The sequence below is a fragment of the Silurus aristotelis genome (assembly GCF_946808225.1).
Source record: "Silurus aristotelis genome assembly, chromosome: 1".
Taxonomy (NCBI): Eukaryota; Metazoa; Chordata; class Actinopteri; order Siluriformes; family Siluridae; genus Silurus; species Silurus aristotelis.
In genome coordinates, this window is record NC_139574.1 from 15,100,137 (window position 1) to 15,123,348 (window position 23,212).

General features: G+C 37.9%; 1 protein-coding gene across 6 annotated transcripts in view; it reads left to right on the plus strand.

Moving 5' to 3' along the window:
- The window catches only part of col6a4a (collagen, type VI, alpha 4a), a 37,868-nt gene extending 18,115 nt beyond the window's left edge, over positions 1-19,753 (plus strand). For 2 of the 6 annotated variants that reach the window (XM_083543245.1, XM_083543250.1), the window contains 33 exons: positions 152-727; positions 1,165-1,746; positions 1,846-2,189; positions 2,384-2,462; positions 4,870-5,015; positions 5,432-5,524; positions 5,619-5,672; positions 5,766-5,837; positions 5,934-5,960; positions 6,966-7,010; positions 7,125-7,178; positions 7,346-7,408; positions 8,914-8,979; positions 9,169-9,222; positions 9,306-9,341; positions 9,471-9,533; positions 10,274-10,336; positions 10,424-10,486; positions 10,589-10,651; positions 10,850-10,900; positions 11,001-11,036; positions 11,869-11,931; positions 12,008-12,070; positions 12,158-12,193; positions 12,279-12,315; positions 12,409-12,420; positions 12,554-13,047; positions 13,143-13,239; positions 13,390-14,058; positions 14,177-14,306; positions 17,982-18,136; positions 18,408-18,578; positions 18,758-19,753. In XM_083543245.1, coding sequence (XP_083399371.1) covers positions 152-727; positions 1,165-1,746; positions 1,846-2,189; positions 2,384-2,462; positions 4,870-5,015; positions 5,432-5,524; positions 5,619-5,672; positions 5,766-5,837; positions 5,934-5,960; positions 6,966-7,010; positions 7,125-7,178; positions 7,346-7,408; positions 8,914-8,979; positions 9,169-9,222; positions 9,306-9,341; positions 9,471-9,533; positions 10,274-10,336; positions 10,424-10,486; positions 10,589-10,651; positions 10,850-10,900; positions 11,001-11,036; positions 11,869-11,931; positions 12,008-12,070; positions 12,158-12,193; positions 12,279-12,315; positions 12,409-12,420; positions 12,554-13,047; positions 13,143-13,239; positions 13,390-14,058; positions 14,177-14,306; positions 17,982-18,136; positions 18,408-18,578; positions 18,758-18,945 — 4,745 coding nt within the window. In that variant the 3' untranslated portion in view covers positions 18,946-19,753. The remainder of the gene's footprint in view (positions 1-151; positions 728-1,164; positions 1,747-1,845; positions 2,190-2,383; positions 2,463-4,869; positions 5,016-5,431; positions 5,525-5,618; positions 5,673-5,765; positions 5,838-5,933; positions 5,961-6,965; positions 7,011-7,124; positions 7,179-7,345; positions 7,409-8,913; positions 8,980-9,168; positions 9,223-9,305; positions 9,342-9,470; positions 9,534-10,273; positions 10,337-10,423; positions 10,487-10,588; positions 10,652-10,849; positions 10,901-11,000; positions 11,037-11,868; positions 11,932-12,007; positions 12,071-12,157; positions 12,194-12,278; positions 12,316-12,408; positions 12,421-12,553; positions 13,048-13,142; positions 13,240-13,389; positions 14,059-14,176; positions 14,307-17,981; positions 18,137-18,407; positions 18,579-18,757) is intronic. The other 4 variants (XM_083543247.1, XM_083543248.1, XM_083543246.1 and 1 more) reach the window with 4 other exon arrangements.
- The last annotated feature ends 3,459 nt before the right edge of the window (positions 19,754-23,212 follow it).

The window sequence follows — 23,212 nt, forward strand, 5'->3', positions numbered from 1 at the left end:
CAGGCAGTAATTACACTTTTTAAACAGATAACAAAGTCTTAGGGTATTGTAAGTTAAACGATTGATAGAAACATTTTTTTTTATTTGACAAGTATATTTTAAAGTTCTACTTATAAATTAACCTAAATTTGTATTGTCCATTTCTTTTTAGATTGCCAAAAATCACAGGTAGCAGACATTGTTTTCTTAGTGGATGATTCCGGCAGCATTTCTAATGAGGCTTTTACAAGTATGAAGTTTTTTATGAACTCAGTGGTGAACAACACAGAGGTTGGAAAAGACAATGTCCGTTTTTGTACTATTCTTTATTCTGACACACCTAAAACCAAATTTCCACTTAATCAGCACTATAGTAAACGAGAAGTGCGTGATGCTATAAGTGCTCTGACGCATCAGGGTGGGAACACATACACAGCCAAGGCACTACTTTACTCACTGAAATACTTTAGCGAAGCCAGTGGTGGCAGACGCAAAAAAGGTGTCCCACAGATGCTGTTTGTCATCACGGACGGTGAGGCTACAGATCATCCTGATTTACGCGAATCTTCTAATGAGCTTCACAAACATGAAGTTAGTGTTTATGGTATTGGAGTGGCTAAGGCAAATATAACTGAGCTGGAAACCATAACCAAAGACAAGAGCAAGATTTTCATGGTTGATGATTTCGAAGCTTTGAAGACACTACAGTTCAACATTTCCAGTGTGATATGCAATAACACAAAACCAGGTAATTGAATAATATTAGCATATCAGCACTTTAAGTATTAAGTTTCTGTTTTAACTGTGTAATTTTAACTGAAATAGGATACTGCACTTATTTAAGCAGCGCTTGTTGAAATGCTTGAAAGATGCTGCTACTCAAGTCTGAAAATGTTAGAAAACAACCATTATTTATTTTGTTTCTTCAATTCTTGTCATAATTTTCTATGAAAGAGAGTACCATATGTATGTTTTGTCATATATATATATATATATATATATATATATATATATATATATATATATATATATATATATATATATATATATATATATATATTTATATATATATATATATATATATATATATATATATATATATATATATATATATATATATATATATATATACTAGATTTTAGTTACAAGTAAAATAAACACTAATTTTATGTCACTGTTTTTCAGAGTGTGAGAAAGAGTCAGCTGATCTGATCATTTTGATTGACGGGTCTGAGAGTATTAAAGAGAATTCTTGGAAGATCATGATACATTTTATGCTTAGCCTCATTGACAATCTGCGCATCAAAACCGACCTCTTTAGAGTTGGTGTTGCCCAATTTAGTACAGATTATGGCAAGGAATTTTACTTGAATAAATTTGATAATGTAGTAGATGTGAAGAAAGCCATTGAGGGTATTATACAAATGAAAGATGGAACAAGAATTGGAAATGCTTTGGATCAAGTGCAAGAGTTCTTTCACGCCAGCAAAGGAAGCCGCATTCAAGAGGGAATTTCACAGAACCTCCTGTTAATCACTGATGGAGAATCAAAAGATCCTGTCAATATTGCCGCTGATAAATTAAGGGCCAAGGGCATTGAGATGTTTGTAATAGGAATAGGTGACATCTCACGGCCACAGCTAAACTACATTGCTGGGTCACCAGATAGGTTGTTTTTTGTCGACAATTTTGACCACCTTAAATTAAATAGAACAACACAGCAAGTGGTCAGCAGCATCTGCACTCAGGAGCAAAAGGAAAAAGAGGGTGAGTACAGACTTAGAATTGTAAATTATGGGACATATGCTTTTTACATCAAAACACATCTGTGTCTTCACTTAACACTGTATTTACTTCTTTCTATAGGTTGCACTGTAGATATTGGTATTGGGTTTGATATCTCCCGCAGTAGCTCACTGTCACTCTTTTTTGGCCAAAATAGTCTGAGGGTATACCTGCCTGAGATTGTCAGATACATCTCCTCTCTGCACAACTTGTGCTGCCTACCCCATCAGCCTTCTCTGCAAACCAATATTGGATTTCGTTTGGTTGCCAGTGATGGCAACATAGTTCATGATGTTAACTTTGAGCACTACAATATAGACACAGTAAATAAAGTGCTGGGATATACGTCTCAGGATTTGGCTTTTAATGCCCAGCTCCTGCTCTCTTTTCAGAATAAGTTTGCAGCATCAAAAGCTGGTGTAAAAGTAAGCAATATTATCATTATTAGTGCTTGTAAACTGTATTATGCAGAATTTTATAATGAGTCCTTTTTGGAAAACCTATTTTCCCAGGCTATTGTTGTTATTGCAAAAATTAGGAGATCATTACTGATCATTTAAATGTTAAAATTAACCTGTTTGAAGACCAAATTCTTAAACTTCCTGGTTGACATGTTCAGGTAGTAATTATTTTTACCGATGGCCTGGATGCATCTGTTGATGACCTCAGGGATGCCTCAAGGAATCTCAAAAACAGTGGTAAGGGCAAATAATTAATATTTTGTATGTGTTGTGTGTATGTATATACAGGTACATCTCAATAAATATCATTAAAAAGTTTATTTATTTTAGTAATTCAATACAAAAAGTGAAACCCAAATAATATATAGATTCATCACACACAGACTGATATATTTCAAGTGATTATTTCTTCTAATTTTTTATGATTATGGCTTATAGCTAATAAAAACCCAAAATTCAGTATCTCGGAAAATTTGAATATTGTGAAAAAGTTCAATATTGGAGACTTGTGGTGTCACACTAATCAACTAGTTTAATCCAAACACCTGAAAAGGTTTCCTGAGACTTTAAATAGTGTCTCAGCCTGGTTCAGGCTACACAATCATGGTTGAAGACTGCTGACTTGACACCCTGCATATGGAGGGTAAGACACAAAAGTTAATCGCTAAAAAAGCTGCTGTTCACAGAGTGCTGTATTCAAGCACATTAATGGAAAGTTGAATGAAAGGAAAAAATGTAGCAGAAAAAGGTGAAACGAAGCCCATTCAAGAATTTGTGGGAGTTTCACAAAGAGTCGACTGCGGCTGAAGTCAGTGTTTCAAAAGCCACCACACACAGATGTATCCATGAGCTACAACTGACGCATTCCTTGTGTCAAGCCACTCCTGAACCAGAGACAATGTCAGAGGTGTCTTACCTGGGCAAAAGACAAAAAGGACTGGACTGTTGCTCAGTTGGACAAAGTCGTCTTTTCAGCAAAGAATATTTTGCATTTCATTTGAAAATCAAGCTCTGGAAGATGAGAGTAGAGGCACAGAATCCAAGTTGCTTGAGGTCCAGTAAAAAAAAAAGTCAGTGGTGGTTGGGGAAGTCATGTCATCTGCTGGGGATGGTCCACTGTGTTTTATCAAGTCCAAGGTCAGCACAGTCGTCTACCACAAATTTTTGTAACACTTGATGCTTCCCTCGATGCTGATTTCATTTTTCCAGCAGGATTTGGCACATTCCTACACTGCCAAAAGCACCAAAAGCACCAAAAGTTAGTTAAATGACCCTGGTGGTGGTGTGCTTGACTGGCCAGCAAACTCACCAGACCTTGTGGTTAACTCTATTGTCAAGAGGAAAATGAGAAACAAGAGACAAAAAAAATGCTAATTAGCATAAGGCCACTGTCAAAGAAACCTGGGCTTCCATACCACCTCAGCAGTGCCACAGACTGATCACCTCCATGCCATGCCGAATCGATGCAGTAATTAAAGCAAAGGAAACCCCTACCAAGTATTGAGTTCATATACAGTAAATGAACATACTTTTCAGAAGGCCAACAATTCACAAAACATTTTTTTTTAGATTGGTCTTATAAAGTATAAAAATTATTTTAGATGGTTTCTTGTTAATTGTGAGCCAAAATCATCAAAATTAAAAGTAAAACACTTAATATTCTTTTAATATTCTAATATATATATATATATATATATATATATATATATATATATATATATATATATATATATATATATATATATATATATATATATATTACACATAATTATTTAACCAATCTCCCTAATTACTAGCCCTAAATTGCTCCTGTCCCAACTTTTTTTGGAATGTGTTGCAGGTCTGAATATGACAGGAAAGGATGTATATATACAAATAACATAAGGTTGACCAAACAAAACATGAAATATTTTGTGTTCATATTGTCTGCAATGAAATACAAGTCAAAGTAAATTTAGAAATTACTAGTTACTTTTTTTATTAGCATTTTCCCTACTGTCCCAACCTTTTTTGATTTTGGATTGTATATATATAAGATATATAAGCAAGATATCTACTGTACTATGAGGGAGGCTTGATTATATTTTGGGGCTGCTGTCTGTGTCTGGCATGGGGAGCCTTGCACAGTAAAATCTCAAGACTACTTCACCGTTCTGGAGCAAAGTGTAATGCCCAAAATCAGAAAGCTCTGTCATAGCACATGGGTCCTCCAACACAATGATCCGTTCCGAAATCCTATCTTTGGAAAGAGTCTTCACACCTGAGACATTTAGAGCAGTTTACATAAGAAAAATTTGCCAAACTACCTTTTAGCAGGTACAGAAGTTTAATTGAGGAAAAGAAAAAAAAAATATTTCACTTTAAAAGTTGTGCAACCCAATATGTGTTAAGGGTCCTATTATTTTTGCCCATGCTATTTTTATCATTTAATTATTTCAAATATTCTGTTATAAAATAAAATAACATTAATTATGCCTGTTTCAAGTTATTTCTGAGAAACCTTTGATTTCTTAATTTTTAATAGAAATGTAACAGCAGAATTGTCCATGTCTATATCTACATTTATATAAAGATACATAAGTGTGTATCCATGTCACAGTCTCTGTGTCAGTGTGTTCTTTTACTTATCGTTCTTGTATTATAGGAGTCCATGCACTAATGACAGTAGCACTAGAAGGAGTTAGAAGCACTACAGACCTACAGAAGCTGGAGTTTGGACGAGGATTTGTCTACAATGATCCTCTTATGATTAGCATGCCAAATGTGGCCAGTGCTCTGCAGAAGCAGATTGTGAGTGAATTATATCTATCCATGATTAAGGAACAATTGTACTAATCAGGATCAATATTTGCCTACAAAATGGCAATATCAACTCAAAAGGCAAAAGCATCAGGATCAACTTAAATTTGCAGAGAGATGAACTTTATCCCCCCCAAAAAACAAAAATACAATTAAATAAAAGCATTTTCAAATTTTACTACAGCACATGTAAAAAATATATCTGTTCTATAATAAGAATTATACTATAAACTTGAGTCAACTCTAATGTAACCCAGTCATGAAACCAGCTTTTGGTGTGTAGAGTCCATTGTTTTGATTATGAAGATCGAGAAATCAGTGTATAAGATGTTGAATGTAACAAAATATATAAAACATAGTTTAAAACATTATTTCATGTAAATGAGTGTGTATGTGCCATTTTCTAGGATGCTGTGGCCTCACGAGAGTGTTGTAATGTGATGTGTAAATGTACTGGTCATGAAGGGGTGAGAGGGCCTCAAGGAGTGCCAGGGACAAAGGTATCATCATATCAAATATTATTATGTACATGATACACACTGTGTAACAGCACTAGGACTTTTATTAAATCGCATGTCTGTTCATTCTCAACAGGGCTCTCCAGGATGGACTGGACATCCTGGCTTTCCTGGGGATGAAGGAGGAATTGTATAACTCTATTATTGATCTATGTCATAACATGTATCCCAAGCAGGCATTGTATTCCTAATTTTTTCTACTGAAATCATTGTGCGGTTGCAGGGAGAGAGGGGGCCACCAGGTCCGAATGGAAGCCAGGGACATCCAGGCTGTCATGGGAGAAGAGGTTTAAAGGTGCCACTGGTTCTTACACTTTATTCTACATATTACAAAAGTAATAAGTTCATATCTGCTTTTTATTTAACAATTTTTTTTTTTTTATCTTCACAGGGTGGCAGAGGCTACAGGGGTGATAATGTAAGTATTGAAACAGGCCACATATGACTGTTGCCAATAATGTAACATATGCAATCATCAAACATGTTTATGTTTACATAACAAACCATTCAAATTTCTCATGTCAGAACTAAAACAAATGGTAACAGTGGTCATGTGAAATATGAATATAATGTAGATTTCTGTGTTTTGAAAATGTAAAAAAATGTACTGGAAAAAAAATGTACTGACACTGTATTTGGCTAGAAATCTACAATGGTGACAGCAAAACTACTATCATGAGAATAAAACACAAAACATCACATCACCAGAGATGGCAAAAGTGCATACTTTCTTTACTCAAGTAGAAGTACAAATGCTCATGTTTTAAAATACTGACTTTTTACTTTTTCTTTTTTTAAATACTTTTTGGACCTCACGTCATATGAATAGTGTATATTAATGCAAAAGAATTTAAACATTTTGTTACCTTATGAATGTATTCAGGCTGAACATCCACCATATGGAACACAAGCAGAGAAAAGATGGTGATCAGGAATGTCTCTGGTCTCATCCACGTCGCCTTCTGCCATGCTCATTGTTATCTTCGTAGACTAGCCTACATCTGTGGTGCCAGGAAATGATACACCAGTGGTAGATTGAAAAAGATGCGCAATGACACGAAACAGGTTGTTAGGCAGAAAACGATGTAAAAAGAGGTCCAAAAAATATAGAGAAGTAAAGTACTGATACCAGAAAAATATACTTAAGTACACTAACGGAGTATGTTTACTTCATTACTTCCCATCTCTGCACATCACTAATTAAAAAAAAAGTGTTGACTGGAATAAAAGTGGAATAAAAGTCTGCAAATCAATTTTTTTTAAGGACATTTTTTCAAGAAAACACTGATTTCTCACAAAGTAAAGCTAAACACATGCAAAGAAATGCACATATTTAGTTTGTATTTCAATTGTATTCCAGTTGGTTGTGCTTGCATACCAAGGAAGCATAATATTACAACATATTCTATTTTATATTTAACAGGGTGACGATGGAGAACATGGCTTGAATGGAGTAAATGGAGAACATGTAATGCAGCTTGACATTATTTATTCAACATCTAAATACTGTGTAAAATATTATTTTGCTTGTGTACATACCACTATTTGTGGGCTCCAAGTATTCTGTTTCTTCTTACTGTAGGGTGTAACTGGATTGCCAGGATACAAAGGAGAGCCAGGAGATTCAGGCAGCCCAGTAATTCATTTGTTCAGTATTTTTAGATTTTAGAATTTTCTTTTATCTTTTTTTTTTTTTATCTAATACTGTATTCTCCTAAATATATGACATTTATGTAAATAATAGTTTATCTAATGTGTGTAAGTCAAAAGTTTATATATTACTAAAGATATATTATGCTAAAGGGCAAGAAGGGTGTACAAGGAATTCCAGGTGATCCAGGACAAAAAGGACTGAGAGGTGACCCGGTGAGATAACATTATTATTTTTGTTGTTGTTAATAATATTAATAATATCAATAATAATAATAATAATAATAATAATAATAATAATTATAATTATAATAATAATATACTATTATTTTCTATGTAACAATGAGGGGAAGTTTCACTGACACAAAATCACACTGGACATACATTTATGAGCATATCATACTAGTGTAGTCTGTTTAACGTGTAAAAGATGCAATATAAACATTTTTTTATACATCTATATATAGATTATTTCAGTCCCATTTGCAAATGTTATTTATTAATGAGCTTATGTAGAGTGTAAAAAAGGTATTTCATATTTCTGGATCTCAATGATCATGAGATTTTTCAATACTTTTCACTCCTTTTTTTGTGGCCCATGGCCCTCAGTCAAATTTTATTTTGGGCCCTTCATAGAAACGGGTTTTTGGGCAACTCAGCTCTAAAGGAATAGAATTCAGGGGGAGTGGCCCCTTTGGTGAGATGTAAAGACGTGAATAATGTCTAAAAATACTGTGTATAAATGTAGTTTCAGACCACAGTATATATATATATATATATATATATATATATATATATATATATATATATATATATATATATATATATATATATATATTCTTTCTTTTTTTTTTCTTTTCAAGATAACCGAACAAAGGGGGGAGGTGGTAGTTTTCATTTATCACTCCTATTCAAATCCACAATTTCGTTCACAGTGTTCTGTTAATAAAGTGATATTTGTCTTTCAGAGACTGGGAGGCATTATATTTGTTTGGCATTATATGTGTTTGTTATATCACTAGCTAGTAGTCTGGAGGTTTTACAAAAAACACAAAAATCTGCTCACGGAAAGGAAAATAAAAACTAGAAGCTGTGTCAATACACTTATCAAAACACACACAAATCACAAAACACTCTAAGCACAATTGTCTACACCTGTACACTTAATGTTAACCATTTTTTAAATTATTGAATTTTGCAACTTACTTGTGGCAGGTCCAGCTTAAACACTAAATCTAGCATCCTTTACACAAAACTAAAATATTTATAAAATAATATACAGTCATTTTAATATAGATATTTGAGTTTTTAACATTGAATGCTAAAAAACCCTAATCAATTGTCATTTCAAGGAGGTTTGTATACGTCTGGTTTTCAGCCTAAAATATTTTAATATTTTGAATTTAATTCTTTCTTTTTTTTTATCTTTATGCCAAATTTAGTTTTTATAGAAATAGCACATTTACAAAAGGTGTAAATATATGTCATAAATATAGAAGTAGAAAAAAAGCACAAATAAATTTAAAAAATAGTGCAACCACATTTCTGAAATGTTATAACCTTTAATTATGGATGAGATATGTGCAAAATATATTTCAGTTCAGGAAAATATAAGGTCAATATAAAGTAGACAATATAAATAATTGACAATTTGATTTAATAACAATCAGATATATTTTTATAGAAATAATTTGATAATCATTTTCTGCTCTTCTATAAAGGGTGATCCAGGTTTAGACAACAATGTCCGTGGTCCTAAGGGTGAGATTGGATACCCAGGCCTACCGGTATGTCTGTGTTTATTTAAAACATTATATTGTGAGCAATGTGTCAGGGATTGTTAACCTGGTGATAAATGATAATAATGCATTTAAGTCAGATTTAGATTTTTTTCAGTGGGTTGCAACCAGTACAGTGCTCATCATAGTGCTGATCATTGCATAATAATTCTCTCTTACTCTCTACTTTAAACATAGGGTGAGCCAGGCCCAGATGGAAGCTCAGGCAGGCCTGGAGATACTGGCAGTCCTGTATGTCTCCACAGGCTTTACAATAAACATTATGTAATGAGTTTCAAATAAATAAGCTTCATTTATCTTTCTCTTATTCACAGGGTCAGCAAGGAAAAAGAGGTGCTGCAGGTCAAACAGTATGTGTTTCCTAACATTAATATAAAAATAAGTCCCAACAATAGATTATGGATAATTTTTTTTATAAACATAAGATTTTTTCAAATAAAGTATTGCCATTTATTGGACTGTCTTTGTTCGTTCTTTAGGGTAATAAAGGACCTGCAGGAGAAGATGGATTAAACGGAGCTCGTGGATTTCCAGGGCCACAGGTGCATTTTCTTTCTGTTTATTTTGCAGACTACTGTAGGTTTCTTATGTATTGAATTCAGATGTATTTGTTAGTTTGAAACTACAAAGGTATAACTGCCAATGTTTTTTTTTTTGCTTGTTTTGTTTTGCTTTTTTCCTCCCGTTTCCTCTTTAATTTTGTCAGCTGCAAATTCACGCCCACAAGCCACCTGAATAAAGCGAAGGCTAACATGTTTTCTTTGATAAATGTGAAGCCAGACCACAATATTTTTTATTGTGCTTCAGTTTAACCTGTTAGTTTTTGCCACAGCTTTTGGGACTCACAGCTGATATTTTGGAACTGTTGCTAGATCAAGCTTTATGAGGTTGATTTATTTTAGTTTAGAAAACATTTAATTTCCAAAAAGATTCCTTTATAGGCAGTATTCTTCAATGCCAATTTAATGTAATTTTATTTAATTTATTTTAACTCAGTTCATGTTTATTATGGATAGATATTACATTTATGTAGTTGAACACAGTGGTTCCTTCTGCTGAAAAATGCTCAGTGACTGATTTTTATATCACTAGCTAATAGTCTGGAGGTTATACAAAAACACACCAAAGACTGCTCAGGGAAAGGAAAGGAAAAACTAGAAGCTGTGTCAATAAACGTATCAAAATACATGCTGTCACAACCTGTGGGTTTATTAGGCAGATGTTTTAATGATTTTCTATTTATTTCTGTAATGGATTTATGTTTCTGCTTTTTTTTTTCCAGGGGCCAGTAGGTCCTGCTGGTACTCCAGGACAGAAAGGAATAACTGGTTTTCCAGGACCTCAGGTATGTTACCAGATCATGACTGTTCAAAAAATAATTATTTTTTTAAAGCTTTTTTTACGTATAATAATGGTAATTGCTTTCCACCAGGGACCACCTGGCAACCAGGGATCCATAGGATCTAAAGGAAGTATAGGACCTAGGGGACCAAAGGTATTTTATTTTACATCAATTTATATATGTAATTTAACATAACATTTATAGTTTGTATACTGTTTTTTGTCTATCCATGTTCAAGTCTGTGTTTTTGTGCAGGGTCAGTCAGGAGAACCTGGTAATAAAGGAGAAACTGGACCAACAGGCCCCAGGGGCCCTTCGGTATGTGTTAAGCACAATGATCATTCAGCAAAGGTTGATATTTTGGTTCAAAACATATATAACAATATATTTTACACAATAAATAAAGTTTACTGCTTTCCATCTCTCTCTCTCTCTCTCTCTCTCTCTCTCTCTCTCTCTCTCTCTCTCTCTCTCTCTATCTTTTCTTTTTCTTTTTTTTTTGTATCTCCTCAACAGGGAAATGATGGTCCAGATGGATATGGGTTTCCAGGACCAAAAGGACAGAAGGTTATACTATAGTACTGTTTATCAGTAAGATAGTTTCTTTATGATACAGATTTGCTTATGTTTTAAACACAATACTTTCTGGATGTTTGTCTGCTCACAGGGGGATCTTGGTTTTCCAGGACATCCTGGCCTTCTGGTAAATGTTCTTTAAATCAATACCTATAATCATACTCATTTTCATTTAAAAAGGAATACAATGATTCACACAAAATAAAATGTATACTTTCAATCTTTATTCTCATTCTTCATTGAATGTCCAGTAATATACAAAAGATTTTTTTTTGAAAAATCAATAACTTGATAAGGTCAAAGCTATTTATTTTGTTTCTATATAAATGACAGGTAATTATTTGTTTTTAATTGTTTTAACCTAATGCCACCATTTACCTTTTAGTGGAACTTTTTTAAGGCAATATAAGATTTAAATCTTCTTATACTTTGTCCTAATTTTAAATATAATTAGCCATGACAGCACATGGATGCTATTTTAATATACAGAAAGACATTGCTAACCATGTGCATATACAGAGGTAAACAGTTCTATAGTATTTGGCTGTTAGCTGCATCATTGTGTAATTTACAAACACAGACAGACAAAAAAATAATAATCAAAATTCAGTGCTTTGATAAATGCTTCGTTAAGGTCTCTGGTTTTGCAATCATTAGTAGTGCCACTAGCACTCATGCATCACTTTTATTTATTGTCTTTATTGAAAGAATTGTAAGCAGTTATAGATTGGAGAAACCAAGACCAGAACAATTGGAATCTTCATTGGTTGACATAACATTACCAATGATAACAAGGATATCTCTGTGCATTGGCAATTTAACGATTGAGGATAATTTATGTATAAACTGCATTTTTACTATATCTACCATTATGACTGAAGTACACTACAGTTAATAGAGAAAACTGTACATGTTTACATAAATGACCAGATAATTTCAACATTGTTCTTTGTGCTCAGGGTGAAATTGGAGACATTGGGCGCAAGGGAGATGATGGGATTAAAGGCCAAAGTGGAAGAGGGGTATGAGAAGTTGTCATTAATTATCCATTATAAAAAAAATGCTTACTTTGCTCAAAGTTGGCATGATGTATTACAGGGAAATGCAGGCAGACCGGGAGGAGAGGGTGATCCTGGTGATGGTGGACGGCCTGGACACAGGGTTTTCAAACTTGAATAACAGAATTTGTGAAATTTGAAAATTTGAAATAAGAACGTAATCAGTGTTTCTTATATTTTTTACTAATAGGGCCCTAAAGGACCACCAGGAACAAGGGAAATGTCTGTAAGTCTTTTTTTTTTTGGTCTGTAAGGTTTTTTTTTTTTTTTCACATTGTTTTGCTATCTATAACTACATTGTATTCTTTTAGACATGTCAACTGATCAGCCGCATACAAGATAATTGTGGTAAAGTATATTTTGTATTTTAATGCTAATAAACTGTATTCAATTAAATATTTGAACACTTTTTAATTCAAATTTCCCATGTTAATAATACAGCCTGCTGTAAAGGTAGGTGTTTTACTTCCTTTTCTATGCAATACAAAAATTCATAACATTTTGTGAGGAAAATGAGAATTCCGTGTTAAAAGTGCACTAATAAACATGAGCACCTCTCTGTTCCTTGGCATGTCTGCACCTCTAGATAAAGCAGCTTGCCCTGTCTACCCAACTGAACTGGTGATTGGTCTGGACATGTCTCATGACGTTAATTCTTCATTATTTGAAAGAATGCGCTCAACTGTTCTTTCTCTGCTGGACAGCATTGATATTGCTGAAAGCAACTGTCCCACAGGGACACGAGTGTCTGTGGTCTCTTACAGTTCTAACACCAAGTACCTCATCCGCTTTTCTGACCATCGCCGCAAGAAGGATTTGGTGGAAGCTGTGAAAAACATCCCCCTGAAACGTACATTAAACAATCGCAACATTGGTTTAGCCATGAGCTTTGTGGGTAGAAATGTTTTTAAACGTATTCGCCAGGGTGTTCTGATCAGAAAGGTGGCGATCTTCTTCTCTGGTGGACAGTCCAATGATCTGACATCCATAATCACAGCTGTTCTACAATACAAAGCTCTGGATATAAACCTTGGTGTCATTGGATTTAGGGACACTCCAAATGTTCGGCGTGCTTTTGGGGTAATATAAAATGGTAAAAGTGAAACAGTTAAAGCCTTAAGGTCGATTGCTGTGATGCATTATTAACTTTGCTTCTGTTTTGTGTTAAAATGAAGGCTGATGAGACAGAAAGCTTTATTTTGTCTGTGCTGGGCACATCAGATACCCAGAGTGCAGCACTCGAAAGGATCCAGCGATGTGTCATCTGCTTTGGTAATATTTAAAAAATATATTTATTTAAAAAATGAATCCAAAAAATATATTTTCTTGTGATCTAATTAAAAATAAAATGATTGAGTCATTAACAAAGACTTCACAGACTGATTTAGTTACATTGATTTATTTTATCTGCTGTCTTTTCAGATCCTTGCAATCCAGCTGGAGGTTGTCCACGCACCAGCGAGGCTTCCACTTCAAAGGAGGTAAACATGGATCTGGCTTTGTTGGTAGATGGTTCCCGGAACATCCAGGCTGATCAGTATGATGGAGTAAAGCAAGTGCTAGGCACATTGTTGGACCAGCTTGTAGTGAGTGCTCAGCCCAGTAAACTTGACAGACAGGCACGAGTGGCACTTTACCAGCAAAGCTCATCATATAGTGAGGTCCAGGCTCCAGTCAAGCAGATCTTCACTTTCCAACAGTTCCAAGACCGCAATCTGATGAAGCAAAGCATATTTGAAAATCTACAGCAGACTGGTGGCTACTCCAGGCTGGGTCAAGCCATGGAATTTGTAATCATGGATAATCTTTTCACTGTTTCCAAGCCTCGAAAATACAAGATGGTGCTGCTTATAATGGGAGGAGAGACAGAATATTCTGATAGAGAAAAATTGGACTTTATCTCCAGAATGGCAAAGTGCCAGGGTGTGGTGGTTTGTACTCTTGCAGTTGGTGATCATTTCAACAGCACTCAGGTAGAAGAACTTGCCAGCTTTCCCACAGAGCAGCACATAGTTCACTTGGGCCATGTAAAGCAAGGAGAGCAGGAATACGCTCGCCGCTTTATAAGGACTTTCCTACACATTCTGAGTCGTGAGTTTTTATTATATTTTTTACATAAATATAAAAGTTTTAATACATGAGGGTGCTCTCAGGTATTTAAACATGAATGTATATTTGAGTTTGGTTTATTATTTATTTATAAATGCAGGGCAAATGAACACCTACCCTTCTCCATTGTTCAAACAACAATGTGAGCTTCAGCAACAGCAACAGCAAGGACAAGGTAAAGGTCCTGTCCTTGATGTCTTTGAGGCTGTCAAGAGACCACCCAATAACAGGTACCGTAACAATGCAATCATCTATCTGAAATTTTAGCTTTAACTTTAATTCTATTTGAACGTCATTGTGCTCAGGGAACACGGTTATGGAGCCATGCCTCGGGTTGAATAGACACTTGCGATCTATCTCTCCCCGGGCATTGCCTCCTCCCTTAAGGCCCCGACACTACCCACCAAGCTCCTGTGTACTACGTCAGCGCTGGTGGGTAAGGTTTATGCCTCGGCAGGTCAGGCCACTGAACCAAGTGTGTACCTAGCTGGCCTGCTGTGAGAGCTGGATGCAGGAGACATTGTGGGAGGCCCGGTTCCATACTGGCAGACCTGGCACGGCGCTCGAGTTTGAAGCCCCAGGAGGTGACAAATCTGAGGACTGTCATCTTCAATTAAAGGACTTTAACCAAAAAGTCCTGACAGGACATTCTGGGGGTGGCTGAAGGGTGTGTAGCACTGTTTTTCTTGGACCTGGTCCGTTAACCCTGCCATGTAAAGTGTTTCAGGGCATGGGCAGCTCCAGCGAGCTCCCTCCTTGGTTTTTCGCCCGGCATGATTGTGGACCAGAAGAACTCGCCGCTTCTTTCGAGGCCACTAAAGCTGCACCAGGGCATTGCCCTGGCTCGAGCCGTACCAGAGGTCAGTTTTGAGAGACTAATACCCCTAAGAGACTACCTGGCAGCCTGGGAAGTTCTGCCAGACATGTCATGATGGGTCCTGCACACTGTAGAGTGAGGCTATATGGTTCGAGTCTCGTCTGCCCCGTTTCAACAGGGTTTGTCCCACCCTGGTGGAAACTCAGCAGGCTCTGATCATGGAACAAGAAGTAAGCACTCTCCTGAGGAAGAAGGCCATCAAGGTGGTCCCTCCATCAGACAGAGAGTCCGGGTTCTACAGCCAGTACTTCATAGTTCCCAAAAAGGATGGTGGGTTGCGTCCTATTCTAGATCTATGTCAGCTGAACTGCTTACTAATGAGACTCCGGTTCAAAATTCTGACTCTCAAGCAGGTCGTGTCTCAGATCAGATCCGTGGACTGGTTTGTCATGGTCGGTCCAAAGGATGCATACTTTCATGTATCCATTTTCGCTTCTCACAGGAAGTTCCTGAGGTCCGCTTTCGGGGGCCAAAGCTAACCAATATCAGGTTCTTCCATTTTACCTTGCCCTATCACCCCACACCTTCATGAAGTGTGTGGATGCAGCTCTGGCTCCCCTGACACCTCAGAACATCCACATCCTCAACTGTATTGACGATTGGTTGATATTAGCTCGATCAGAGCAGTTAGTGGAACGGCATCGAGATGTCGTTCTTGCTCACAAGAAGGAGCTGGGGTTTTGGCTGAACACCAATAAAAGTGTGCTATCTCCATTAAAGAGAACCACTTATCTAGGTGTCATATGGGATTTGACTGCTATGCGCATGCAGCTTTCTCCCGCCCGCATTGTGTCTATACTTATGGCCTTCAGGAAGATCAGAGCAGGGCAGTCACTCACTGTCAAGCAGTTCCAAAGACTGCTCAGGCTTTTGGCAGCAGCATTGAATGTGATTCCACTTGGCCTCCTGCACATGAGACCCCTTCAGTGGTGATTCAGGACCCAAGGGTTCTCATGGAGGGGGAATCCCCTCTGTACTATCAAGGTCACGCTCAATGTCTATTGTACATTAGATGTTTAGAGAGATCACAAGTTCCTATCTCTAGGCCCAGTGCTGGGAGTCCTTGGTCTTCACGTAATGTTTACGACGGATGCGACCCTCACGGTGTGGGTAATGAGTGGCTTGAGACCCAGGGAATGGAGGCTCCACCTTCATGTGGTGGTGCAAATCTGGGAGAGATTTGGCAAAGCCTAGGTGGACCTGTTTGCATCTCACTGTCACCTATGGTTCTTCCTGACCCCCCCAGCCCCTCCAGGGCTGGATGCCATGGCATAGGCATGGCCAAGGCTGCACCTGTATGCCTTTCCCCTCGTCATGCTGCTTCCGGGGGTTCGCCCGGATAGAGTCCGTCTCCTCCTGGTGGCCCCAAGCTGGCCGGGCATACCATGGTTCGCAGACCTGTTATCCCTTCTCAATCAGCCTTCGTGAAAGGCCTATAAACTCTCCAGAGCTCCCTCCATGAGTAGGTCATATCCAGCGAGACGGCGTCTGTTAACTGTGTGGTGGGCTCAGCACCAATTTGACCGCGTCCTCTGCCTGGTAAAAGTTCCTGCAGGAACAGTTTGTAAAAGGGTTGCATCCATCTACCCTCAAGGTCTACAGATCTGTCGTCTTAGAAGATTATGCCTCCGTCATGGGGCAATCTCTGGGTAGAGACTCATTCTGAAGCGTTTTTGTTGAGGCCTCTGGTGCGACCTACAGCTTCATGGAGGCATGTCACAGTCAAAACTGTGATTCTGCTGGCTATCTGCTCTCTGAGGAGTGTAGGTGATTTACAGGCTCTCCCTGTGGCCCCCTCTTTTCTCCAGTTTACTCCAGGCATGGCCAGTGCCTTCCTGCACCCTAAAGCGGGTTACGTCCCCAAGGTGCCCTAGGTCGTCACACCACCTGGTAGGCTCCAGGCATTATATCCTCCTCTGTTTCAGGCCCCAGACCAGGTGAAGCTGGACTGGCTTTTTTCTGGTGTGAGCACAGGACACTTTTGTCCATAGGACGAGTCCTTGGAGGAAGTTGGAACAACTGTTTATCTGCTACGGCCCTCCGAGGAGAGGTCTTCCAGCTAATAAGCAAACTCTCATCAGATAGATTATCAATGCTACAGCGTCCTCCTACGAGTCCGCTGGTCTCCTTGCTCCGTTCGGGGTCAGAGCGCACTCGACCCAGAGTGTGGCACCCTCTAAGGCTTGGTCCTCTGAAGTGTTCCTCCAAGATCTCTTCGATGCTGCGGGCTGGTCCACCCTGCTGACCTTTGTCAGGTTCTATAACCTTAACCTCTGTGTCACTTCTGGCTTTTCAGTCCTTTGACATAGCTGTGCTCTTACACACTAGTCAGGGATTGGTCAGTCTGGCGGTATTCGACTCTTGTTCAGAAAGTGTTGCGAGCACGAGTTCCTGAAAGGGAAAGACTCTAGGTTACATATGGAACCCTAGTTCCCTGAGGAAACGAGATGCTACTTCCCCTTGCCACACTGCTTCATTTCATGTTATTTTTATAGCTTCCCGGTCATGACGTCACCACAAGGGGATACCACACCTTACATGGGACAGATTACACATGTGATTCAGAGCGTGGACAACACGGATGCGTTCCCAAAGCGTCTAGTTCCTTCAGGGAACTAGCATTACATACGTAACCTAGAGACATTTTATTTGAGTCTGTCAAATGTTAAAACCGACATTCAGTACTCAGTGACTGCACTAACATTTCCAGCATGAAACATTAAAAGCCAGCAATGTTTGTTAAATGAAAATTGTCATAGCAATACTGGCAACGCAGACAATGAAGGCTTTGTATAACATTTATGTGTATGCTATGTGCTTGTTTTATTTTGCTCATATTCTATAATGACTTTCAAAAACCTTGTTTTATCCTTGGAGTTTTTTGTTTGTATTAATTGGCACAGAGAGATGGATTATGTTATATGTACAGTATGTTACACATTATAATATAATCTGGAACATCATTGCTATTAACAGAAGCATGTGTAAGGAAACACAGTTTAAATAAAAGGAAGTGCAATTCCTTCAGGTTTCCTCTCACAGGATCTACTTACACTGAGATTACAGAAAAAGAATTTGTGGAGGAGATTGAAGACACAGATTTTTTAGAACAAAGAGGGCCACAGATGGAGACTGAGCATGAAGATGAGGATGGGCTCTTCTTGGGACCAGGACAGTCAAATGGTAAAGTGGCTTCTGTTATACCGTGGAATTGAGCATGTATGTAAACAGGTAGCACAAGTGCACTTGAAATGTTTGTATATATCTAAGAACATATGAGCATAGCCTTACTAATCATAACAACACATGATTAACACTGATGTAGCAAAAGTAAATGCAAAATTGCATGACAGATGTGTTTTATGCATTGTGAATAATACAAATGTAAGAATGCATAGTGAGATTGCTGTGTCCTGCATGCACAATGCATGTGTCTGTAATTTCTTCTGTCTAGCCGAGTGTTTACTGCATATGGACAGTGGCACCATGTGTGAAGATTATGTCAAAAGGTGGTACTATGATAGTGAGGTTGGTGCATGCTTACTCTTCTGGTATGGCGGTTGTGATGGCAACAGCAACCAATTTAGCACGGAAATTGAATGCTACAAAACATGTGTGCTGAACAGTAAGTCATCTGCATCCATAAACAGTGCAGTATTAACGTTACAACCTGTTGTTAGTGCATTATTGCTAACCTTTTTTGTATCTATCTATCTCTCTCTCTCTCTCTCTCTCTCTCTCTCTCTCTCTCTCTCTCTCTCTCTCTCTCTCTCTCCCTTTATTTCTATCTCTGTCTTTCTCTAGCCACAGATGTGTGCTACTTGAAAAAGAATGATGGGCCCTGTACACATTATGTACTTAAATGGTTTTATGATCAAAACAAAAATCAATGCATTCAGTTCTGGTATGGAGGATGTGATGGAAACCTTAACAGATTTGACAGTAAGGAGCAATGTGAAACCCGATGTGTGGACCTTCATACCTTACAGTGACTTTATTCAAACTACTTACAATGCAAAAATCAAGTTACCATCAAATTTTCTGTTTTCATATGAATTAGCACAGTAGGATATAAAGAAGAATACTTTATGTCCATTTTACTCAAATAATCTAGACACATTATACCACATGTAATAGCATTTTATCTTCTGAAAGTGGAATTTTCATAGTGCTGAAAAATGATGTCTTCTGACACTGTAACTCTGTAACTTTATAAAATAAATATGATCCACTGAAATGAATATTGCAGTTCACCATGAACGAAAGTATGGAAACCATGAATGTGTTCATGCTTTAATAAAATAACATATGGTACTGTATTCCCTTCGTTTTAAATTTACTATCCACACCAATTGAAACATTCATTTGGTATTGCATTAACTGCTTTATCCTGATCATGGATGTAGTGCAAGCTAAGAAAACACTTTGGATGAAATACCAGCAGGACCCCCATATGTATACACATTCACAACTCTAAGACACAAGCTTAGTATCAACCTCTGCAGGCATGGATGCATGTCATCCTTCATTTTTAACAATTAGGGCATGCCAGTGGGTGAATTACTGCAATGGACAAGTGTACAGTTAAAAATGTGTGCCGCCCTGGCACCTAATGATAGCCTCTCAAATTATCACAACCATGACCAGGATAACAGTAACAATGAATGAATGAATTTTAATAGCCAGTGTTTAATGTGTGTTGTTTTTTACATGATGTTTAATGTAAATAGCCTGTTACAGGTTGTTAATGTGGAATTAAAAAATAAATAAATAAAGCCACCTATACTGAGGATCAATTGGACACAGTTTGTTCTTACTTTTTTAAAATACTTGCATTCCTTCACAAAAGGTTCCCAGCAATTACGCATTAGTCTCTCCATGCAATACATTGAAATGTTACAGACAAAACAGACTTCTATACCATAGTAAATTTACATTTAATGCCGGAATAATGTATAGAAACAGACTGATGAATACTGAAAAAAAAAAAAAACTTTACACCTGCTAATTTATGCAGTTATCCAATCGGCTAATCATGTGGCAGCAGCACAATACATCTAAACATTGAAATGGGGAAACAGTGTGATCTCTGTGACTCAAGGGTACAGACACAATGAAATGAAGTAGACACATGCTTCCACTGGAGCCTGTACCCAGTAACATTTGTGTGTAAAGCAAATATCATGACCACTAGATTATGAAACCGGCTACAAAAGAGAAAAACAAACAAGCAAATAAATACCTTCGTGTGTGGAAGGCCTGCAGGCTGAAACTGGCTCCATCTTCAGCATTCTCCTACCGATATAACCCATGTCCCTCCTCTGCACATGTCCTAACCATCTCAATCGGGCCTCTCTTACTTTGTCCCCAAAACGTCCTACATGCGCTGTCCCTCCAATAAGCTAATTTCTAATCCTGTCCATCCTCGTCACTCTTAATAAAAATCTCAGGCTCTTCTCCACCTGCTCCCTACTCTCAGCACAAATCAGAATATCATCCACAAACATCATAGTCCACAAAGACTCCTGTCTGACCTCATTCATCAATCTGTCCATCACCACTGCAAACAAGAAAGGGCTCAGAGCCGATCCTTGATGTCCAAACTCCACCTTAAACCAGTCTGTGCTAATGCACACTTCACTGCTGTCATTTTGTCCTTATACAGTAAAACCCCGTTGTACAAGCAACCTATTGTACGAGCAAACGAAGATACGAGCAAACCTGCTCGCAAAATTTTACCCTGTTTTACGAGCAAATTTCGAAGGCACGAGCAAACCCACGCTGCCGGTTCCCCATTTTCGGCGGAGGGTCGCATCAGTCTCTTAGTTAATGATATATCACTCGGTCGCTCTCGTTGTTTAGTGCAGCAAAAACGTAACTTTTTTTAGTTTTATATTTTTATTTCACTAGAAATCTTGAAAAATGTCTCCCAAGTAAATCAGTGATTGTGCTGTGAAAACGAAAGTAAATAGAAATACCATGTAAACCAAGGAGGTAACGAGCGTGGTGCGCGTCTCACACTCCCACATGGGTAAGTGTTATGCGAGAAACAGAGGCGGAAGCCGAAGTCAAAGCAAACAAAGTTTATTTTGCAAAAACGCGTACTTGCAGTAACTGGGAAGTAATGCAGTGGTGGGCGGTGGGAGCACTGTCCACTAGTCCAGAACTGGATGAGAAGCAGTCTGTGTAATATCCAAAGGAGCGTGTAGGAGACGCGTGCCGCTGACCACAAGCACTTACTGACAGTAAGTGTTATATTATGTTTACATTACGGTAATTTGCGGTGTATTTGTTTGTTAAAACAGGCTACAATTACTTTTTAAGTGCAGAAATAAGCGATCGAATGAGATCTCGGAACGGATTAAATCACTTTTACATTCATTCTTATGGGGAAAATCAGTTACGTACGAGCAAATGGACCTACGAGCAATTTTCAAGAACTAATTATGCTCGTACAACGGGGTTCCAATGTACATGTCCTGCTCCATGCTCATATACTTTTCTGACACACCAGACTTCCTCATACAAACCACATATGCTTTCTCCAGATCCACAAACACACAATGCAACTCCTTCTGACCTTCTCTATACTTCTCCATCAACATTTTCAAAGCAAATAATGCATCTAAAGTGCTCTTTCTCAACAATAAACCATTCTGTTGCTCACAGTTGGTCACTTCTTCTCTCAGCCTGGCTTCTACTACTCTTTCCCATAACTTCATGGTGTGACTGATCAACTTTATTCCTTTGTAGTAACTGCACATCTGAACATCTCCCTTATTCTTAAAAATCGGTTCCAGCACACTCCTCCTCCATTCCTCAGGCACCCTCTCACCTTCCAAACTCTTGTTAAACAATCTTGTTAGAAACTTCACTGCCATCTCTGCTAAACATCTCCATGCTTCTACTGGTATGTTGTCTGGTCTAACCAACTTTCCACTCTTCATCCTTTAAATCGCTGCTCTCACTTCTTCCTTACTAATCTTATCCACATCCTGCTTCACCATCTCCATATCATCCACCCCTGTCTCTCAATTTCCTCATTCATCAGCTGCTCAAAATACACCCCTCACTTTCTTAGCACACTTTACTCACTAGTCAACACATTTCCATCTCCATCCAGTTATTGCTTTAACTTTCAGCACATCATTCCCAACTCGCTCCCTCTGCCTGGCCAATCGGTATAAAGCTTTTTCTCCTTCCTCAGTGTCCAACATGTCATAGAGCTCCTCATATGCATTTTCCTCAGCTTTTGCTACATCCCCCTTTACCGGCTGCCACATCTCCTTGTTCTCCGGCCTACTTTTCTCATCACTCTGTCGATCCCAATTCTAAATCGCCAACCTCTTTCTCCTTATGCTTTCCTGCACTTTCTCATTCCACCACCACATCTCTTTGTCTTCCTTTTCATTTCCAGACGTCACACCAAGTACCTTTCTAGCTGTCTCCCTTATCACTTCTGCAGTAGTTGCCCAATCATCCAGCACCTCTTCACCACCGAGCCTGACTGACCTCTTCCTTGAATCTCACACTACAGTCTTTCTCCTTCAGTTTCCACCATCTTATTCTTCTTTAAGTTTTCACTCTCCTCCTTTTATTCACCTCCAAAGCTATCCTCAAACCTTTATCCGGTGCCATTAGCTACACTGTCCCCTGCCAACACCTTACAGTCTCCAATCTCCTTCAGGTTGCTTCTACTACATAGAACATAGAACATTGTCCACCTGTGTGCTGTGCAGAGGTGGCAAAAGTACACACATCCTTTACTTAAGTAGAAGTACAGATACTCATGTTTTAAAATACTCGGGTAAAAGTTAAAGTACTGATTATACTTTTTTACTTAAGTGAAAGTAAAGAAGTCTTGGCTCTGACATGTAAAAAGTAGTTATTACTTCTACCTGTTTTAGCTGTTAACTGGACCTCACATCATATTAATATCAGACAGACAGACAGACAGACAGACAGACAGACAGACAGACAGACAGACAGACAGATAGATAGATAGATAGATAGATAGATAGATAGATAGATAGATAGATAGATAGATAGATAGATAGATAGATAGAACATTGTCATTGCATAGTACAGGTATACAGCAATGAAATGCAGTTTGGCATCTACCAGAAGTGCAAAAAGTAGCAATCGTGCAAATAGTGCAGATAAATATGTAGCATATTTACAGCATGTGATATTTATGTAAGCATATGTAGTGATTAAATATAAAGGCTATAACAGTGCAGAGACGTGTGGACATCATTA